General features: G+C 41.5%; 1 protein-coding gene and 1 non-coding gene across 6 annotated transcripts in view; one reads left to right on the top strand and one right to left on the bottom strand.

The window, feature by feature from the left end:
• TSC1 (TSC complex subunit 1) overlaps positions 1 to 17291 on the top strand; it is an 81591-nt gene that overhangs the window by 46987 nt on the left and 17313 nt on the right. For 2 of the 5 annotated variants that reach the window (XM_075560575.1, XM_075560576.1), the window contains exons 9-17: positions 9112 to 9287; positions 9991 to 10103; positions 10435 to 10546; positions 10900 to 11021; positions 13359 to 13428; positions 14130 to 14234; positions 14531 to 15089; positions 16201 to 16244; positions 16841 to 17007. In XM_075560575.1, coding sequence (XP_075416690.1) covers positions 9112 to 9287; positions 9991 to 10103; positions 10435 to 10546; positions 10900 to 11021; positions 13359 to 13428; positions 14130 to 14234; positions 14531 to 15089; positions 16201 to 16244; positions 16841 to 17007 — 1468 coding nt within the window. The remainder of the gene's footprint in view (positions 1 to 9111; positions 9288 to 9990; positions 10104 to 10434; positions 10547 to 10899; positions 11022 to 13358; positions 13429 to 14129; positions 14235 to 14530; positions 15090 to 16200; positions 16245 to 16840; positions 17008 to 17291) is intronic. The other 3 variants (XM_075560578.1, XM_075560577.1, XM_075560579.1) reach the window with 3 other exon arrangements.
• Positions 8582 to 8777, bottom strand: LOC142460328 (U2 spliceosomal RNA). Its single transcript, XR_012786559.1, has one exon. It is a non-coding gene; the product is annotated as a U2 spliceosomal RNA (small nuclear RNA).

Raw genomic sequence — 17291 nt, forward strand, 5'->3', positions numbered from 1 at the left:
TGTGGGTGTCCAAGACTAACTCTTGACAGGAGTAGAAAGCCTCATCTTTCTCCAGAGGAATGGCTGGTGGTTCCGAATTTCTGGCCTTGTAGTTAGCAGCCTGTGTTAGTCTGGGTAAGCTAGAGAAACAAATTCATAGAGACATTCATATGTGTATAAGAAAGAGTTTTATATATAAGAGTAATTGGTTATTGAGAAAACATCCCAGCCCAGTCCACATCAGGTTCATAAGTCCGAAATTATCCCATATGTCCGATACCAATGTGTAAATTCCTCTTCAGACACACACAATGACACTGAATGCAAGAATATCATAGGTCAGTGGGTGGAAAGTCTTGTGGACCCAGTGGCATTGGAAGCATCTCAGCGCTGGCAGGGGGCTCCACATGGCTCCTTTAGCTCCAGGACTCTAGCATAGTTGCATGTCTTGTCCACAGGAATTTCTTGAGCTATTTATCTCCTTAGCGCCGCCAAATGAGGTCATCAAGCTGCGACCTGATTGACAGGTTAAACCCCACCACTTTACTCTTTAAGTCACAAATTGACAATAGATTATGTAACTACCACACAGCCCAACTCATAACTATTTCTCTACAAACCAGGCCTCTTCCATGCAGTCAGTTCCCTGGTGACCCTGTCGGGTGTTACTGCAAGGTTGGTGGTTCAAAACCACCATCCACTCTGCAGGAGAAAGCCAATGCTATCTGTTCCCATAGAGATTTATACTTTCAAAACCCTCTATCGTGTCTATGAGTTAGAATTGACTTGATGGCAGTTAGTTTGGGATTTATTATGAAATATATGTATGTAGAAAAGTATAAAAAAAGAAAAGTATATAAACATATATGTAAAATTAAGTAATAATTTCTGAATGTCATCACAGAGGGAAAGAAATACAGCATTAAAAAGCCGCTGTCAAACCCTCCCCAACTGAAGCTGTCTTTCTCTCGCGTCTTCCATCCCACCTACTGCTTTTTAAAAAAATTTTTTTTAAGATCATTTTATTGGGGGCTCTTATAATAATCCATACATCCATCTTTCTAAATATTTACTTTTAAAAATTATTAACCATTTTATTGGGGAGTTCTTACAAATCTTATAACAATCCATCATTCAGTAGTATTAAGCACACTTGTACATATGTTGCCATAAACATTTCCAAAATTCTTTCTTCTTGAGCCCTTGGTATTAGCTCCTCTTTTTTCCCCTCCCTCTCCACTCTTCCACCCTCGTGAATCCTTGATCAATTATATGTTATTATTATAATTTTGTGTCTTACATTATCCATTGTCTCACTTCACCCACATTTCTGTTATTTGTCCCCCTGGGGGTGGTGCTATATCTCCAACCTTGTGATGGGTTCCTCCTTCTTACCTCCCCCTCCAACATTTACTTTCTATTTGAGTCCTTGTACCAGCTCTTTTTTCTCTCCCTCCCCATTCCCACTTTTGTGACCCCTTGATAGATTATGAGTTATTATTTTCATAGCTTCTACCAACCATTGTCTCCCTTCACCCAAGTGTCTGTTGTTTGTCCGCCTGTGGTGGTTATGCGTCAATCATGGTGATCTCCACCTATTGCTTTCATGTTACTCACGCCCTGGTTCCTCGTTAAGGAGTCCTGGTGGTGCAGTGGGAAAGTGCTCAGCTACTAACTGAAAGGTGTGCAGTTCAATCCACCAGTCGCTCTGCACGAGAAAGACCTCGCAGTTGGATTCCGTAAAAGCTACGTCCTTCAAATCTTTACTGGGCGAGTCTATTCCGTCCTGTAGGGATGCTGTGAGTTGGGATCCACTCGACGGCATTGAGTTTGTTTGTGTTGTTGTTCTAATTTGAAAAGCTGATTAGGAAGCCAAGCTTGGCTAAGGAAGGGGCAATCTGCCACTAGTCGAAGAAGATTTCCAGGAGACAAAGAGATGAATGTAGTGTCTGTGTCTCTGGCTTCACTTTCCTTGAGAGTTTACAAAAGCCCTTTCTGAGGAAGTTAGTGGGCAAGGCCATGAGTGAGTTCTTGGAAGTACAAGGCTTACCCTAGTCAGGGCATCAGTCAAAGCCTATAGACAAGGTCATGTACCAAATGTGCTGCCGAAATGTGGCCAGAGGATGCAATTGCTTTTGTGTTTCCTGCTTCTAAGCTCACTGTGGCCTGCTTGCAGCTCTTCCGGGTAGGTCTAAGGAAAACACTGCTGTGGGATGGAATGACCGTCCTCAGCGGATCCCTACAAAGAAGAGGGGAATAGAACTTCATCAGCAAGTGATCTAAGTTACAAAAACAAACACAAACTTGTTATTGTGAATTAAGTGAAGATTCACAGAACAGATTTTCAACGTTAAAACAATTCATAGGCATTCTGTTTCATTTCATTCATTGCAAGCCCTGCAGTGCAGCTTTACTTGTTCCAAGCATATACAATTTTGCAACAATAGTACATTTTTAAAATGTATAGGGTAATGTGGGTAGATGTGGAGGTAAATGTATATCCATGTATAGGTGCATCTGTAAAGCCTGCTGCCATAGAGTTGATTCCAATTCCTAGTGTCTCTATAAAATAGAGTTGAACTGTTCCATAGAGTTTTGAGGCTGTAAATCTTTATGGGAGCAGACTGCTTCAACTTTCCCTGGTGGAGTGGCTGGTGGGTTTGAACTGCTAACATTTAGGTTAGCACCTTAACACTTAGCTTACTGTGCCACCAAGACTCTGTAGGTGTATTACTCTTGGAAAAGTTTCATTACCTTTCATTCCACTTTTTCTACAAATCCTTTGAAGCTCCTTTGTAAATAATATATATATCCACGTAGGTAACGACTCACACAGGGGACACAGTTATGGAGGCTTCCTGCATTTCACCAAACCACTCCTGGGATTTCATTTTGACTCAAGGACATTGGGGGCTATAGGTTAGGGCAGGGTTTGGCAAACTTTAGAGATGGAAGAGTCAGTCCTTTCTCTTAACAACATTTAAAAAGTGATTTAAGAGCCATAAACATAGTTTTAAAAAAACAAATGAAATCACCACTATCTGAATAATAAGCTTTAAAATACTATAATTTTACTTTAGGGCCATATGTCCTTACCAAAGAGCAGCATATGGCTTTTGAGCCACAGTTTGCTGACCGCTGGTCTAGGGGAGCAAGTTAGTCAGCTGACAACACATGGTTCACAAAGATAATGGTCTGCAGCTGAGTCTGATGAGTAGTGCTGGGGTCTTAATGACTTGCATGTGGCTTCTACTTGTATGGAGCAAAAGAGAAGAATGGAAGTCAAAAGCTCAAAGAGGAAACCAATCCTTGGAACTATTAGTTCACATGGCTTACAACCTTGTCGACCTGAGACCTAAAGAACTAGATGGTGCCCAGCTACTGGTATTTACCATTCTGACCTGAGACAAATTAGAATGTCCCAATTAGAACGGAAGCAAAATGTGAACCAAACTCTCTCCTTATAAAGGGCAGGCCTCTTGGCCTGAAAGAGGACCTTGGAGATTGTCATCTTAAGATAGCCTTTGCACATGGAATCAGAGCTGTCTCACATACTAAATTGGCTTACAAAACAGAGTATCTCCCATGAGTAGTGTACTACCTCAAACAGTGAACTACATGAAACCAAATGCTCAACATTTACCCCCCCCAAAAGGTGAGAAGGCAAGGAAGAGAATAGAGGCCAGATCAATGAAAACAGAATGGAAATAATGACAGTGCTGGTACTTAGTATGGATTGTTGTTATTGCTAGGTGCTGCTGAGTTGGTTCCATGTCATAGCGACCCTGTGTGCAACAGAACGAAAGACCACCTGATCCTGCACCATCCTCGCAATTGTCACCTTTGAGACTGTTGTTGTAGCCGTTGTGTCAATCCATGTTGTCAAAGGTCTTCCTCTTGTTTGGTGCTCCTCTGCTTTACCATGATGTGCTTTTCCAGAGGACTGTTTGCTCCTGATAACATGTCCAAAGTACCTGAGATGCAGTCTCACCATCCAGGCTGTACTTTTTGCAAGACATATTTGTTTAGTCTTTTGGCAGTCCATGGTACTTTAAATGTTATCCTCTGTAGAATCTCCGACTTTCTATAGAGCACGTCTTTTTAATTTACTATTATTTTCCTTATAATACTTACGTATCTTTCAGTAGCTTTTTGGGAAGGGCATTCGTTTGCCTAACTTGGGAGGCATTCTCATTCAGTAATTTGAAGGCATTGTATTGCCATCTCGCTTCTAGTGTTGAAAACTGAAAACATCATGATTTCTGATTATCTGTATTTGTTGGTATTTTTTTATGAGTCTTTGTTCCCATAATATTCTTAAATTTCCTAGTGGTGTTCCTCCGTATAAACCTGTTCTTTTTCACTCTTCAGTGTGGAAATTCTTACCTTTTAAGTTCTAAAAAGCTCCCCTTAATTATTTATGCTTGATTCAGTTATTGTTTCTGGAACTTGGTATTCAGATTGGGACCTCCTGGACCAGATCTCTTACTTATCTCTCCTGCTTTTGTTGTTCTTTTGGGAAGACTTCCTTTAACCTAAAAAATATTTTTAAATCATTTTATTGGGGGCTCATACAACTCTTATCACAATCCATACACACATCCATTGTGTCTAGCACATTTGTACATTTGTTGCCATCATTATTCTCAAAACATTTGCTTTCTACTTGAGCCCTTGGTATCAGTGCCTCAATTTTCCCCATCCCTCCCCGCTTTCCCCCACCCTCATGAACCCTTGATAATTTATCTTTAGCTTTAAATACTTTTATTACAGTTTCTATTTCTACCACCATCTTTCTAGTATTTAAAGACGCTTTAGTCCTCTGTTGCGTATTATAGTAGCTTGTTTTGTCTCACTGTTGCAATCATGTAATGATAGGTTGGATTTGTTTCCCTGCATAATCTGCTTTCTCTAAGCGGCTTCATTTCTGTTTTGGTATTTCCTACATCTTGAGGCTTTCTTAAAATGTCTGGTAATCAACTTGTGTTTGGCTGGGGAAACTGTAAAGGTCTATTCACTGGGGTGGGCCATGTTGACTTTTAACTTCCCTGTAGACTGATTGAGGCATTTGTCGAAGATACTAATACCAGTATTGCTTTGTTTTTGAGCTAGTTAGATATCTTAGAGAAGAATCTTCTGCCCTCCACTCTGGTAAGGACTGCCACTGGGAGGTACAGAGGACTTGTGGGGAAGAGATCGTGGTCTTGGCATTCACAGTGTATGTGTGTTCACCTAATCCCCTTGTTTGGAACATTATTCATGCCCTCAACTATTTCTGGAGGGCCTCAGTTCAGAAACTCTTTGTATTACCCTCTGCAGAGCCTAAAACACCCAGGTTTCTAGTGGGAGGAGTGCTGTTGCCTGGGGAGCATAAGGTTGGGCAGGAGAACTAGGGGCTCTGTTTCTCCCTGTTGCCTTGTTTTAGCTGCTCTCACCTACTCACCACTCTGCTTCAGTTCCAGAAGGGCTTGGTGCTATAAAAGCTGTAACTTTTTAAGGATTCTGCAGCGTAAAGCAGATTGACTTGGCTTTGAAACGTTGGTAGTTTAGGAGTCTACTTTCTTGAATATACTAATTCAATTACTGTTTGCCTATCTTCTTTGCAGTTTCAGAAATCTCGGGTGCTATTTCCTCTTCTAACATTCTACTCTCTGGTGGGGATACACGCATGTGTGTGCACACACACAAATACATCTAATTTTAATGTATATGCGCTTACTTTTCAGTGTTTATTGGGTGAGGGTTTTGAAGACTGTGCAGTTTTCCAGTGTTCTGTGTTTAGTATGTTAACTTTGAAGTTTCCTTGGTTAGTTTGTTGCCCCTCGTTCACCTTGGATAGGCAAGGGGCACTTTGAAAGAGAGCTCTGAATCAAAAAAACAGAGACCAAATGAAACCGAGAAGAATAAGGAGCTAAAATGCAGTCATCTAAGATCAGCTACCACATCTTTCTCCTATAGAGCAAACCACTGACCTTTAGCTAGCAGCCTAGCTCTTTAATCTGTGTCACTAGGACTCCTGTGAAAGAAATACTATAAGAAAGTTTGCTAGGACTGACTGAAGGATATGAGTTTTCCAGATTGAAAGAGCTTACCTAATGGCAAGCTCAATCAGGGAAAGTACCAGCAAGTCTCAGTATTGTGAAATTTCTAAACACCAGGAATAAATCTTTCAGAGAGGAAACAAAACAAATACATATATGTTTTAAAAATCAGAATTATTTTAGCTTCTAGAGCACTTTAAAAATTGAGAAAAGGGTTTTCCATTCTAAATGTTTCAATTTAGATTTCCATCCTTAGCCAAATGGTGCATCACATATCTGTGCAGTCTTCTGCCTCTCTTTGAACTGTGCTTCCGCTAGCCACTGGAGCATGTACTCCACCAAAACAAGCACGTGCCATCAAGAGGCTAGAGAAAGACACTGGACGGCCAGAGAACTGGGTGCCTGCGTCAGGAGTGGTCAGGGAAAGTCCAGCAGCAGTTGCACAGCAGTGCCCGAGAACAACAGTGCAGGCTCAAGCAGGGAGAAGAGAGCTCCAGAGAAGCACCTGTCCAGGGAAAGAAGGATCTTGATGGATTGCTTTCATTCTAGTATATACAGTTATACTGTAGCGCTTTCAAATAGTAGGGTGCATTCTTTAAGAATTAGCCATAGAAATAGAGAACAGCTAAGAGACTATCCTGCTCCCCATAGCAAAAAAAAAAAAAAAAAAAAGAGGGGGGAAGGGAGACTCCGGATAGGGCAAGATATGACAAAATAACAAGGTATAAATTACCAAGGGCATATGAGGGAGGGGGGAATGGAGAGGGAGGGGGGAAAAAAAGAGGACCTGTTGCAAGGGGCTTAAGTGGAGAGCAAATGCCTTGAGAATGATTGGGGCAGGGAATGTATGGATGTGCTTTATACAATTGATGTATGTATATGTATGGATTGTGATAAGAGTTGTATGAGTCCCTAATAAAATGTAAAAGAAGAAAAGAGAAAAAAATGATTAGGGCAAAGACTGTACAGATGTGCTTTATACAATTGATGTATGTATATGTATGAACTGTGAAAAGAATTGTATGAGCCCCAATAAATTGTTAAAATAAAAAAATAAAAATAAATAAATAAAAAAAGAAGAAGAATTAAAGCTCCACACAAGTTAAGTCAAATAAGAAATGAAAAACATGGCTCAGGCTTGAATGGTACTTTATTACTTTGCCCCCCCCCAGCCCCCACCTCCAGAGACACGAAGAGCTTAGGACCTACAGAGTGTTTAGAAACATGAAGAAAGGGTAACAGTTTAGCTAAAATAACTCCACGTAACACTCAACGTAGTTGCCAAAGTGGTTGAAGGAGGAGAAGGAGGAACCTCTCAGTATTACTTTGACTCTTTAACCCATCATATATTTCATAGATTGTTAAAATGCTACTGAAAGTATGATGCACTGACATACCTCGGAGAAAGAAAGGTGAAAATCCAAATAAACTTAACATTCAACTGATTAAAAGATGCTTCCCAACTTGAGCAATATTAAACAGTGGAAAGTCCACCTAAGAATCAGTGAAATGTTTCACTTCAATTAAAATAAAAAATCTAAATGCGTTCTCATTTTCTTCTCTAACGTACTGAAGCGTCCTGGCCCCTGCTCATACCTAATCACTTTAGTCACAAGGAGAATGCGCGAGGAGTCCACTCTCACCATCGAGACCCTGGGCAGGCAGAGCTGGCACACGACAAGATGAGCAAAACGGAGTGGTTAGCTCTCCGGCCCTGAGCGCCTTTGTTTCTGTATTCAACATTGCGTTTGTTAAGCATCCAGGAATTGTGAGCATTTTAAAACAATTGCATAGGATCAGTTTTTTAACCATAAAGCTTTGGAGTACCATTCTTACTGCTGTGCTGTTCTCTGTGATCTTTGGAGCTTAAGAATCACTTGTTATTAATAACTTAGGACTATGTATAATAGGCTATCTAAAGGAAAGAAAAATTATACTTCAACAGGCATTCACATGAGTGTTCTGTTACGTATTTGTATTAAAAAATATTTGGAAAATGTTGAGTTGAAAGGGGGAAACAAATATCATTCCTAACAAAATCTTTTAATGAAAATATTTAGGGTAGTCATCACTACTTGTGGATATTTGTCCTTTTCCCATTTAATATCCTGAGCATTTATATAATTTAGTATTTTGAAAGAATGACATAAAAAAAATCAGCGTTAGCAATGTATCAAAAACAAAAGCCCACTGAAATGCTGACTCATAATGACTGTGGGCTTTCTGATATTGCAGATCTTTATAGGAGCAGATAACCGTCTCTTTCCCGTGGAATGACTGGTGGGTTTGAACCCTGACCTTGTGTTTACCAGTCCAATGTGGAGCAGACGGCTCCAGTTGTTAAAATAAGATTAATCAATTTGATCTGTTTTGACAAAGATCACAATCTTCCTAAAAATTTCTTCATGCCCTGTGTGGTCAGTTTTCTCCCCCAACTCTTGGCAGCCATTAATCGATTGAAAACATGACTTTTCATGGTGGTGTAATTAGATTTCCTTTATAGATTACATTTCGTTGGTTGGGCATTGGCTATTTCCTTTCTTCTCTTAACTGGCTGTGCTGTAAGTTGAACATGATAGTTTATCCTGGTGTAGGTCTTTTTTTTTTTTTTTCTTGGAGTGGACGAAGCAAGCTCCTATTCCAACTCCCTGCTCCAAAAATCCATTTAATATATTGTTCGGATAGAGGACATATCAGATATTAAACTGATAAGAACAGATACTACACTTGATCTTAGCCAAATGGCCGAGAAGCAATCCTGGTGTAGGTCTTTCCATGGGATAAAGTCTTGGAATTGTAAATTCCATAGGGGGACTCTTTAAATAGTCTATGGGCTTTCTCTAGGTTTGAGCATTTCTGTACTTTTTCTGGTCGTAGGAGCGAGCGGAACCCCCAGGCAAACCTTTCTTCTGGATTATCATTGGGGGCTTCTTTGCTTGCATAGTTTTGAAGCTTTGTAAATGAATGTTGATTACTTGGGACCATGGCTCTACCTTGTTCACTGCTAAGCCAGTGTTAGGGGCTGGCCCGTTCCAGTACTTGACCGAATGGATTAAAATGTGCATTTCTTGATTTTCCTTGCCTTTTCCAGGTGGAAGAGATTAGAAACTCATGATGTTGTAATTGAGTGTGCCAAAATCTCTCTGGACCCTACAGAAGCCTCGTACGAAGACGGCTATTCTGTGTCTCACCAAATCTCAGCACACTTTCCTCATCGCTCAACTGATTCTACTGCCAGCCCTTATGTTGACACACAGAATAGCTATGGTAAAAAGTGGCTTTGGTACTTATCTGCTTTACAACTTTGTCTCTGGAAAGCATTGTTTATTTTGTTTACTGTGTTTTCTTTTCCTAGAATAAGACTTAGTTCAGAGTTCAGCAATTTTCCCCAAATAATTAAAATGTGAACTTGCCTCCATTTTTCTCCTAGTTAATGCTTCCTTCAAGTTCTAGAGGTAATTATACTTTAGAGTCTCATGTTCTTGATTTCTTACTGGATTACGGTTTGTCAACAGATTTGAGGATTTCTCTTCAACAGATTAAGAGGGGAAATAGTATTTGATTTCTGGACTTCATAAGGGAATCTTCCCAGTTTGCAGACACAATAAGATGCTCATGTCTAAAGCATTGCTACAGTTTTAGCAAATCTGAATAATTTAGAATTAGGTTCATATAAAAAGTCCAGAGTTAATCCATAGGCTGCACTGCTAAAATTGTCAGTTCAGATTGTGCTTAACTAGGTATCCGACTTTACTGAAAACTAAAAACCATCAGATGATATTTTTTGGAACATTTAAAGAACTTTTTTTTTTTAATAATGTGACTTTGTCCCTAAGGTGTCAGGAAAGCACTCAGATTTGTTAATTATTGAGAATTGAATATTATCAAATGGCCTAAAGAATCTTAGTTTATTATCAGAATAATCTAAAGCCACACATTAACCCCATGTTTTCTTTTCCTTTCATTCTAGGGACTGCTACTTCTACCCCTTACTCTACTTCTCGGCTGATGTTAAATACGCCAGGGCAGCTACCTCAGACTCTGAGTTCCCCATCAACACGGCTGTTAACTGAGCCGCTGCAAGTATGGTGTAAAATTGTGTGCCTGCTCTCTTCTCTGCTATCTAGTGAAGCTGCCCACTGGGGTCAGGATGTATAGCATGTGGTTGCAACACTCTCAAACAGCTCATTGTAGCCATCAATCATCTTACCAAGGAATGTTTTAAGGATGAATCATATTGCCACTTGGGTTCATTTTGGATCTTAGCAAAATATAACTTAACAAATCTATAACTCATTGCTTTCATTCAGGCCTTTTTACATTTGAAAAGGCTCCGTGTGAACTGAACATTTGTTCCTGGGTATTAGTCGTGTGACAACTTAGTGCTTTATTAACACGTGTTCTTGCACCCTAGCCTACTCTTTGGAGCCCAGCTACGGTTTGTGGTATGACCACTCCGCCCACTTCTCCTGGAAATGTCCCGCCTGAGTTGTCACAGCCCTACAGCAAAGTCTTTGGTACAACGGGTGTGTATGCCTTAGGATGGATTTAGTTCGCTGATTTTGACCTGACCTTTATGATAGAAGGAATTGTGCTTTAGATCTGATACTGAGTTTGGGGGCCACTTGCCATAGTTCTCCTCTTTGGGGGGTGGGGGGGGCACTTAGCACAATAGTTTTCCTATTTTGCCGGGGACACTTACCTCAGGGGCTTTCAGAAAATGTAAGATGAACCTTAAAAACCAAAACAGACTAAACCAGAGACTGATCTAGGCTCCAGAAAGTTAATTCTAGCATCTTTATTTGTAATGATAGTTGGACTGAAACCAAACAATTTTTTTTAATAGTTTGGTCATATATATTCTGCCCTTATGTCTCAGTAGGTGGAAAAGGAACCCCTCTGGGGACCCCAGCGACCTCTCCTCCTCCAGCCCCACTCTGCCACTCGGATGAATATGTGCACATTTCACTCGCACAGGCCACAGCCACACCCCACAAGAAGGTATGTGTCAGCTCACCTGCTAGTTCCCTGCCCACCACAGTGACATACTTACCTTCTCACTCAGTACAGCCTAGCTCCACCATATAGATTATTTTTTATCTAAAATGGGATGAGCTTGAATCAGAATAATTGAAAATAGAATCCAACCTATCTCAGTGTGTAATGTGTAGAAACCTGAGGTTTCGCAAATCTTCCAGGGTTCACTAGGTCAGACTGTTTTCATAGGAATACTAAGCCATTTCTGACTCCTTTGTACTGAGCTGACATTTGCACCAACATTACAGAAAGGATGGTGAGCGAGATGACTGGTGCTGCAGCACGATTGCACACAGGCTCCAAACTGTCCTAAGAGCCACTGGATTCTTCCCTGCCGACTCGTAAAAAGACGGCTTGCATAAGTTGAATGCAAGCAATAGAAATGACTAGTTCTAAAAAAAAAAAAAAAAGACTAGTTCTATTGAGCCACGGCCCTTGGGCACACACACATATGCACACACTGTATATACTCACGTTTAAGCCGGGTTTTTCAGCACAGTTCTCAGTGCAGTTTTTGTGGTAAGATTAGGTACCTCACTGAGTTGGGGCCAGCTTATACTCGAGGACGTAGGTACATAGAATACTCTGTGTCCCCAGATGGACAGCACTTTCGGGCCACACCAACGCGTGGCAGCTATCTGAAGCACTTGTGTGATTATTTGAATTGATAGCTGAACTAGTGGCTTTGCCATTTTTCATGGAGCACCAGTTTTATTTGAAGGAACAATTAACACACTACACTTACGGAGACTGGTTTTTTTGGCAGGAAGTATCTCAAATGATGAGATGAATCTTTCGTTTCAAGTTAAACAACCAACAGTATTTGTAGCTAGTGATAAAATTCAACTTCTTGGTGAATATTAAAAAAAAACAAGAAGCATGCATCTGCAACCTTGCGCTTGATAGCTTCCCAAGACTGTTCTCTTGAGGATGAGAAGTCTTGTGGGGAGAGGTGTTTGGCTAATAGTATGTGATCTGAGTCAATGGAATGTGGTCATCGTTTGAAACATCTGCATAGCTTGGTAAAACAATATTTTCCAAACGACCACCACGTGCTGTTACAGAAGCATGCTTGTGTAAAAGGAGCTTTCAGAGTACAAAGTGCTGGTGTGTGGTTGCCATGCAGTTGGCGTGGAGCCCTGGTGACCTTATGCATAGCAGAGCAAAACTTGACCCCTCCTGTGCTTTGATTGGTATGGTCCACGCTCAGTGTGGGACTCTAAAAGCGCAAGTAGTGTCAGAAATTTTAACAAGCAGTATGAAAATGGGTATGTTTCAGAGTCTACATTGTAACTAACCTTTTAGAAACTCCTGTTGTGATAACAGCTTGCAACACAGGGAATCCAGGACAGATAAACCCTTCAGGACCAATAATGAGAGTAGTGATACCAGGAGGGTAAGGGGGAGGTGGGGGGAGAAAGGGGGAACAAATCACAATGATCTACATATAAGCACTTCCCAAGGGGACGGACAACAGAAACGTGGGTGAAAGGAGACAGCAGTTTGTGTCATGAAAAAAAAAATTATCAAGGGTTCATGAGGGATTGGAGGGTCAAGGAAGGAGGATATGATACCAAGGACTCAAGTAGAAAGAAAATGTTTTGAAAATGATGATGGCAACTTATGTACAAATGTGCTTGATAGCATGGTTGGATGTATAAATTGTGATAAGAGCTGTAAGAGCTCTCAATAAAATGATTTTAAAAAAAAAGAAACCCCTGTTGAGTTTGGATGTGACATCAAGGAAGATCATATAGACAATTACCTAAAAAAGTCTGTTGCATACTCTATTTTTTTCCAACGCCATGCTCGAAGAGCAGGCCAGACTTCCTTTGTATACTTTAGCCAAAGCAGCAGTTTGAGTACAGAAGCACATGGAGTCCAGCTTTCTCTAGTAAGCCAGATACTCATGAATTTTGTAAAATGTCTAACAGTTTCCCTCTTCACAAAATACACTTTTGGTATAAGAAAATAAAGTTATTTTACATGGAATAGATGTGATTTATGTTAACATGTAATGGGTTGGTTCTTTTTAATTGTCCTTAATAGAGAAATTTGAAGTTTTAACTTCTAGTACAAGTACTATCAATAGATATACTCTAGATAAGGCAAAGGACTTGGTGTTTTCAATAATTGTTTCAAATAATAAAGATAATCTGAGGCCAAAAATTTGGAGTGCTAATTTCTGGACTAACCTTGAACTCCTGTATAATACGTTGAAAATTATTTAGGATGTTATACATCAGAGAACATTCACAAAATATTTTTGCCTTCTGATGCAAACGGTACTTATCTTTCCAGGAAGAGAGAACAGAGCCTGCACGTCCCTGTCAGCCCAGGCAGCAGCACCGTCCCGGTGACCGAGCATTAGGTAAATCTCTGTGGGGGAGCCTTGGCCATCTCTGTTCATTGGGTTAGATGCATGTAAAGCAAGGTAATTCTAGAATCTGTAAAACTCAAAAGTTTAGAGGCAATGAAACAATGAGTCAGTAATTCTTAAAAGCCAACTTAACCAGTAGCACCACAAAAGCTTTTGAATTATTGCAAAGAAATACATAAAATTTTTTGATCGGATTAAATGATACAGTTTTACTTGTTCACTGAGACATTGAAAATAAAGAATTGTGTTTTCCAGGGGGTTGTTACATATATTTTTGGTACTTTAATGAGATTGAGCCCCTGGATGGTACAGTTGGCTCAGCACGGAACCACTACTCAAAAGATTGATAGCTCACACTCACCCAGCGGTACCTTGGAAGAAAGGCCTAGAAACCGACTTTTGACAGAGCACAGCCTAGAGGGGCTTCTCGAGAGACACCCCGTGAACGTCAGTCAACACTGACTTGACCGCAGTGGACTTTTTAGGCTGATCGGGTGATTTACAATAACTGAGCCTTCTCAAGTAAGCCACTGGAGAGAATCCTTTGCAGACTTTTCTGTCCAGGTGACGAGTCAGACTGAATGACAGTATAAACCATTTCATAGTCTCAGGAATTACAGATGTGTGTGTGTGTGTGTGTGTGTGTGTGTGTGTGTGTGTGTTTAACCAGAGCTGTCTTTGTTCCTATTTAGAAGAGACACCGGGCAGCAAAGGTTCTGTCACTCTAAGTGATCTTCCAGTGTTTTTAGGTGATCTGGCCTCTGAAGAAGATAGTATCGAGAAAGATAAAGAAGAAGGTAATGTGTGTGTGTGGGGGGGGGGGGTGTGGTTCTGTGCCCGTGAAATGATGAAACCTAATTCTTGTTCTGCTGTGAAACCGTTTTGTATCAACACACATACGGTGACCTGGTTTTACTTCCCTTGGTTGGCGGTGGGCATGAGGTGATGGGTGTTATTCTAGGTCCTAGCTAAGGGATCTTTTTTCCTTGCTGAGTGACCCTGGTACGGGGCAGCCTGATAACTCAAACTCCCTGGCCTGATGCAGACTACGTATTCACTGTGGTTTCTCTTGTGTTCTTCCCCCCCCTCCCAGCTGCAATCTCTAAAGAACTCTCTGAGATCACTACCACGGATGCAGAGCCTCTGGTTCCTCGAGGTGGCTTTGATTCCCCTTTCTACCGAGACAGTCTCCCAGGTTCTCAGCGAAAGACCCACTCAGCAGTCTCTGGGACGCAAAGCGCTAATGTGAACCCAGAAACTTTAAACTCCTCCCTGGACAAGCTTGGGCCTGACACACCAAAGCAAGCCTTTACTCCCATAGACCTGCCCTTTGGAGGTGTTGATGAAAGCCCTGTTGGAGCCAGGGAACGCCAGACTTCTTTGGAGACAAATATCCTCACTCCAAGTCCTTATAAAATTCCACCTCAGAAGGCAGTGGGCTTTGGAAGTGGGCAGCCTCCCCCATATGATCATCTTTTTGAGGTGGCATTGCCAAAGACTGCCTATCAGTTTGTTAGTGAGAAGACTGAGGAACTATCAAAAAAAGTAAAGGGAAACACAGAAGAAAAGTACATGCCCTCTACCTCCCCAATGGAAGTTCTGGACAGACTGATACAGCAGGGAGCAGATGCACACACCAAGGAGCTTAACAAGTAAGGTGCTGGAGGCTGGTTATAAAATGCAGGAAATGTACGCTCTTCATGCTGATGTCCAAAGGCAACCATTTCCTTTCCTTTTCTGTCACGATCCTCTCGCAGCGCACTGCCTTTTCGTGGATTTGTATATGTTCTGTATATGCCCATCGAGTTAGAATACTTCCTCGGTACCTTTTTTCCTGAAAATTAATTTCATATTTAGGCTTTTTATGCCACTGTATTTTGATGATGCTCAGGTATGTTGATATTCACCCTCTAAAAATTTGAGGATGAGGTTATGCGATTCCAAATAATATTGAAATATGTGACATAGCCTCTTCTACAGCTATAATTGTCTAAGAACCTCTTTCCATGTTTGACAATACAGCTCAATAGGTGGAATGTGTAGCCATCAGCATTCTAATGCAAGTTCAGTGTTGGCTTACTCCCTCTTCCCTCATAATGTCACACAGGCTTTCTGGGAAAGAAATCTATCCAGGATGCTGTTTTCAACCCTTCCATTGCCTTTTTCAAAAGCTATCCAGGGAAAGAATACAGAAATATCTAGAATTTGGAATCACCTGCCATTTCGGAGCAGGGTTTGGGGGATGTTGGGTTACTTTCCTTCAGTCTAGTATAGAAACCTAAGATGGAATTTAATGCACTGTAATGTGTCTTCTTCTTTCCAAATGGGCTCTGATACAATAGGCTCACCTAGAAAGTCTACTCATTTCCTTCAACTTGGGTGAAAGTCCATTTTTCAGCCTAGAACTACTTCTGGTGCCATTCAACAGAGAGTTGGAAACAGCTCTGTTTTGTCATAAATTGCTTTGGAGACCTGGCCAGAAAGCTAGCTCTGCCTTAACAAAGACAGCTGTGGAGAGCCAAGCTCAGGGCCAGGGCTTCTGCACTCCACTTGGTGGTCACAAATAATGGACACCCCTCCCCTTGGCAGAGCACCGTCTCCGTCTAGCCTCTCATCAGGCGTTTCTTGCAACTCCCAGCGGGCTTTGAGTTCCCATGCCATGGTGAATTTTGACAGCAAGGAAATAATTTAAATTAGCTGCAATTAAAAGTCCAGATAAGATTTTTCTAGGTAAGACTGGTAACTCAAAAACTTTCTTCCTAGGTTGTCTTTACCCAGCAAGTCTGTCGACTGGACCCACTTTGGAGGTAAAGTTGTTACTTTAGCTCCAAACCCAGCCCATGGAGTTCTGGTTGGTTCCTGAGTGCATGTTGCCTTTTCTGTCCTTGAAGGGGGCACGTCATAGGAAACAGAACTCCCTTCTCTGCTAGCCCAGTGGGTTATCTGTTTGGCTGAAATGTCGCAACTGTTGCAAAATCAGCATTTCCTATTTTTAAAAAGTGGCGAGTACCATGCGTGTGAGCCAGGTACAAAAAGTGCAGATGTGCCTGCTAGGCGTCCTTAGGAAAGACCAAAGAGAGGTAAATGGAGCTGAGAGTTCTTGTCGGGAATTCCCCACTGAAGGAAGGACCTTAAGATATAGATATATAGGTCACTCCAGATTTGTGGAGTTGAGCCAGGTTGGATCCCACATCATATTACTCTGCATTTCTTTCAAATGAGGCAATTAAGGGCTCTTATCTCCTCACTCCATGTTGCTGGGATCCAAACAGTCAGTGGCAAAGTGAGTGGTGATTTGTTTTGCAAGGACTTGCATTTCTTAAGTTGACAAAAATGGAAGGAGGGCTCTGATGGAGCACCATGTAAAATACATCTCCGCCACCTCCCTCTGCTTTAAAACCAGGCTCTCCTCCCTCAGATGAGATCCACACCCTCCGCAACCAGCTGCTTTTACTGCACAACCAGTTACTCTACGAGCGATTTAAGAGGCAGCAGCATGCTCTCCGGAACAGGCGGCTCCTCCGCAAGGTGATCCGCGCAGCAGCGCTGGAGGAACACAATGCTGCTATGGTGAGGCCTCTCCCTCGGGCACTGGAAGGGCGGGCTTCACCTTCGGCTGGCTTGCAGACAGCAGTGACTGGGTTAGCTCAAAATTCTCATCCTTGCTCTAGTGTAGCCCCATGCCACTTAAACAGTTTAGGATAGGGTCCTTCAATCTATGGAGTGATGAGAGAAAGGGGCCACATCTCTGGATTCCCTTGCAAGAAACTGGTAACAAGTGATTGTAATGGACTCTGATGGTCAAATGATTTTTTTAATTTCTTCAATTATAAAACCAGCTGTCCCAAAGCTAT

This window comes from Tenrec ecaudatus, chromosome 10 (genome assembly GCF_050624435.1).
Source record: "Tenrec ecaudatus isolate mTenEca1 chromosome 10, mTenEca1.hap1, whole genome shotgun sequence".
Lineage (NCBI taxonomy): Eukaryota > Metazoa > Chordata > Mammalia > Afrosoricida > Tenrecidae > Tenrec > Tenrec ecaudatus.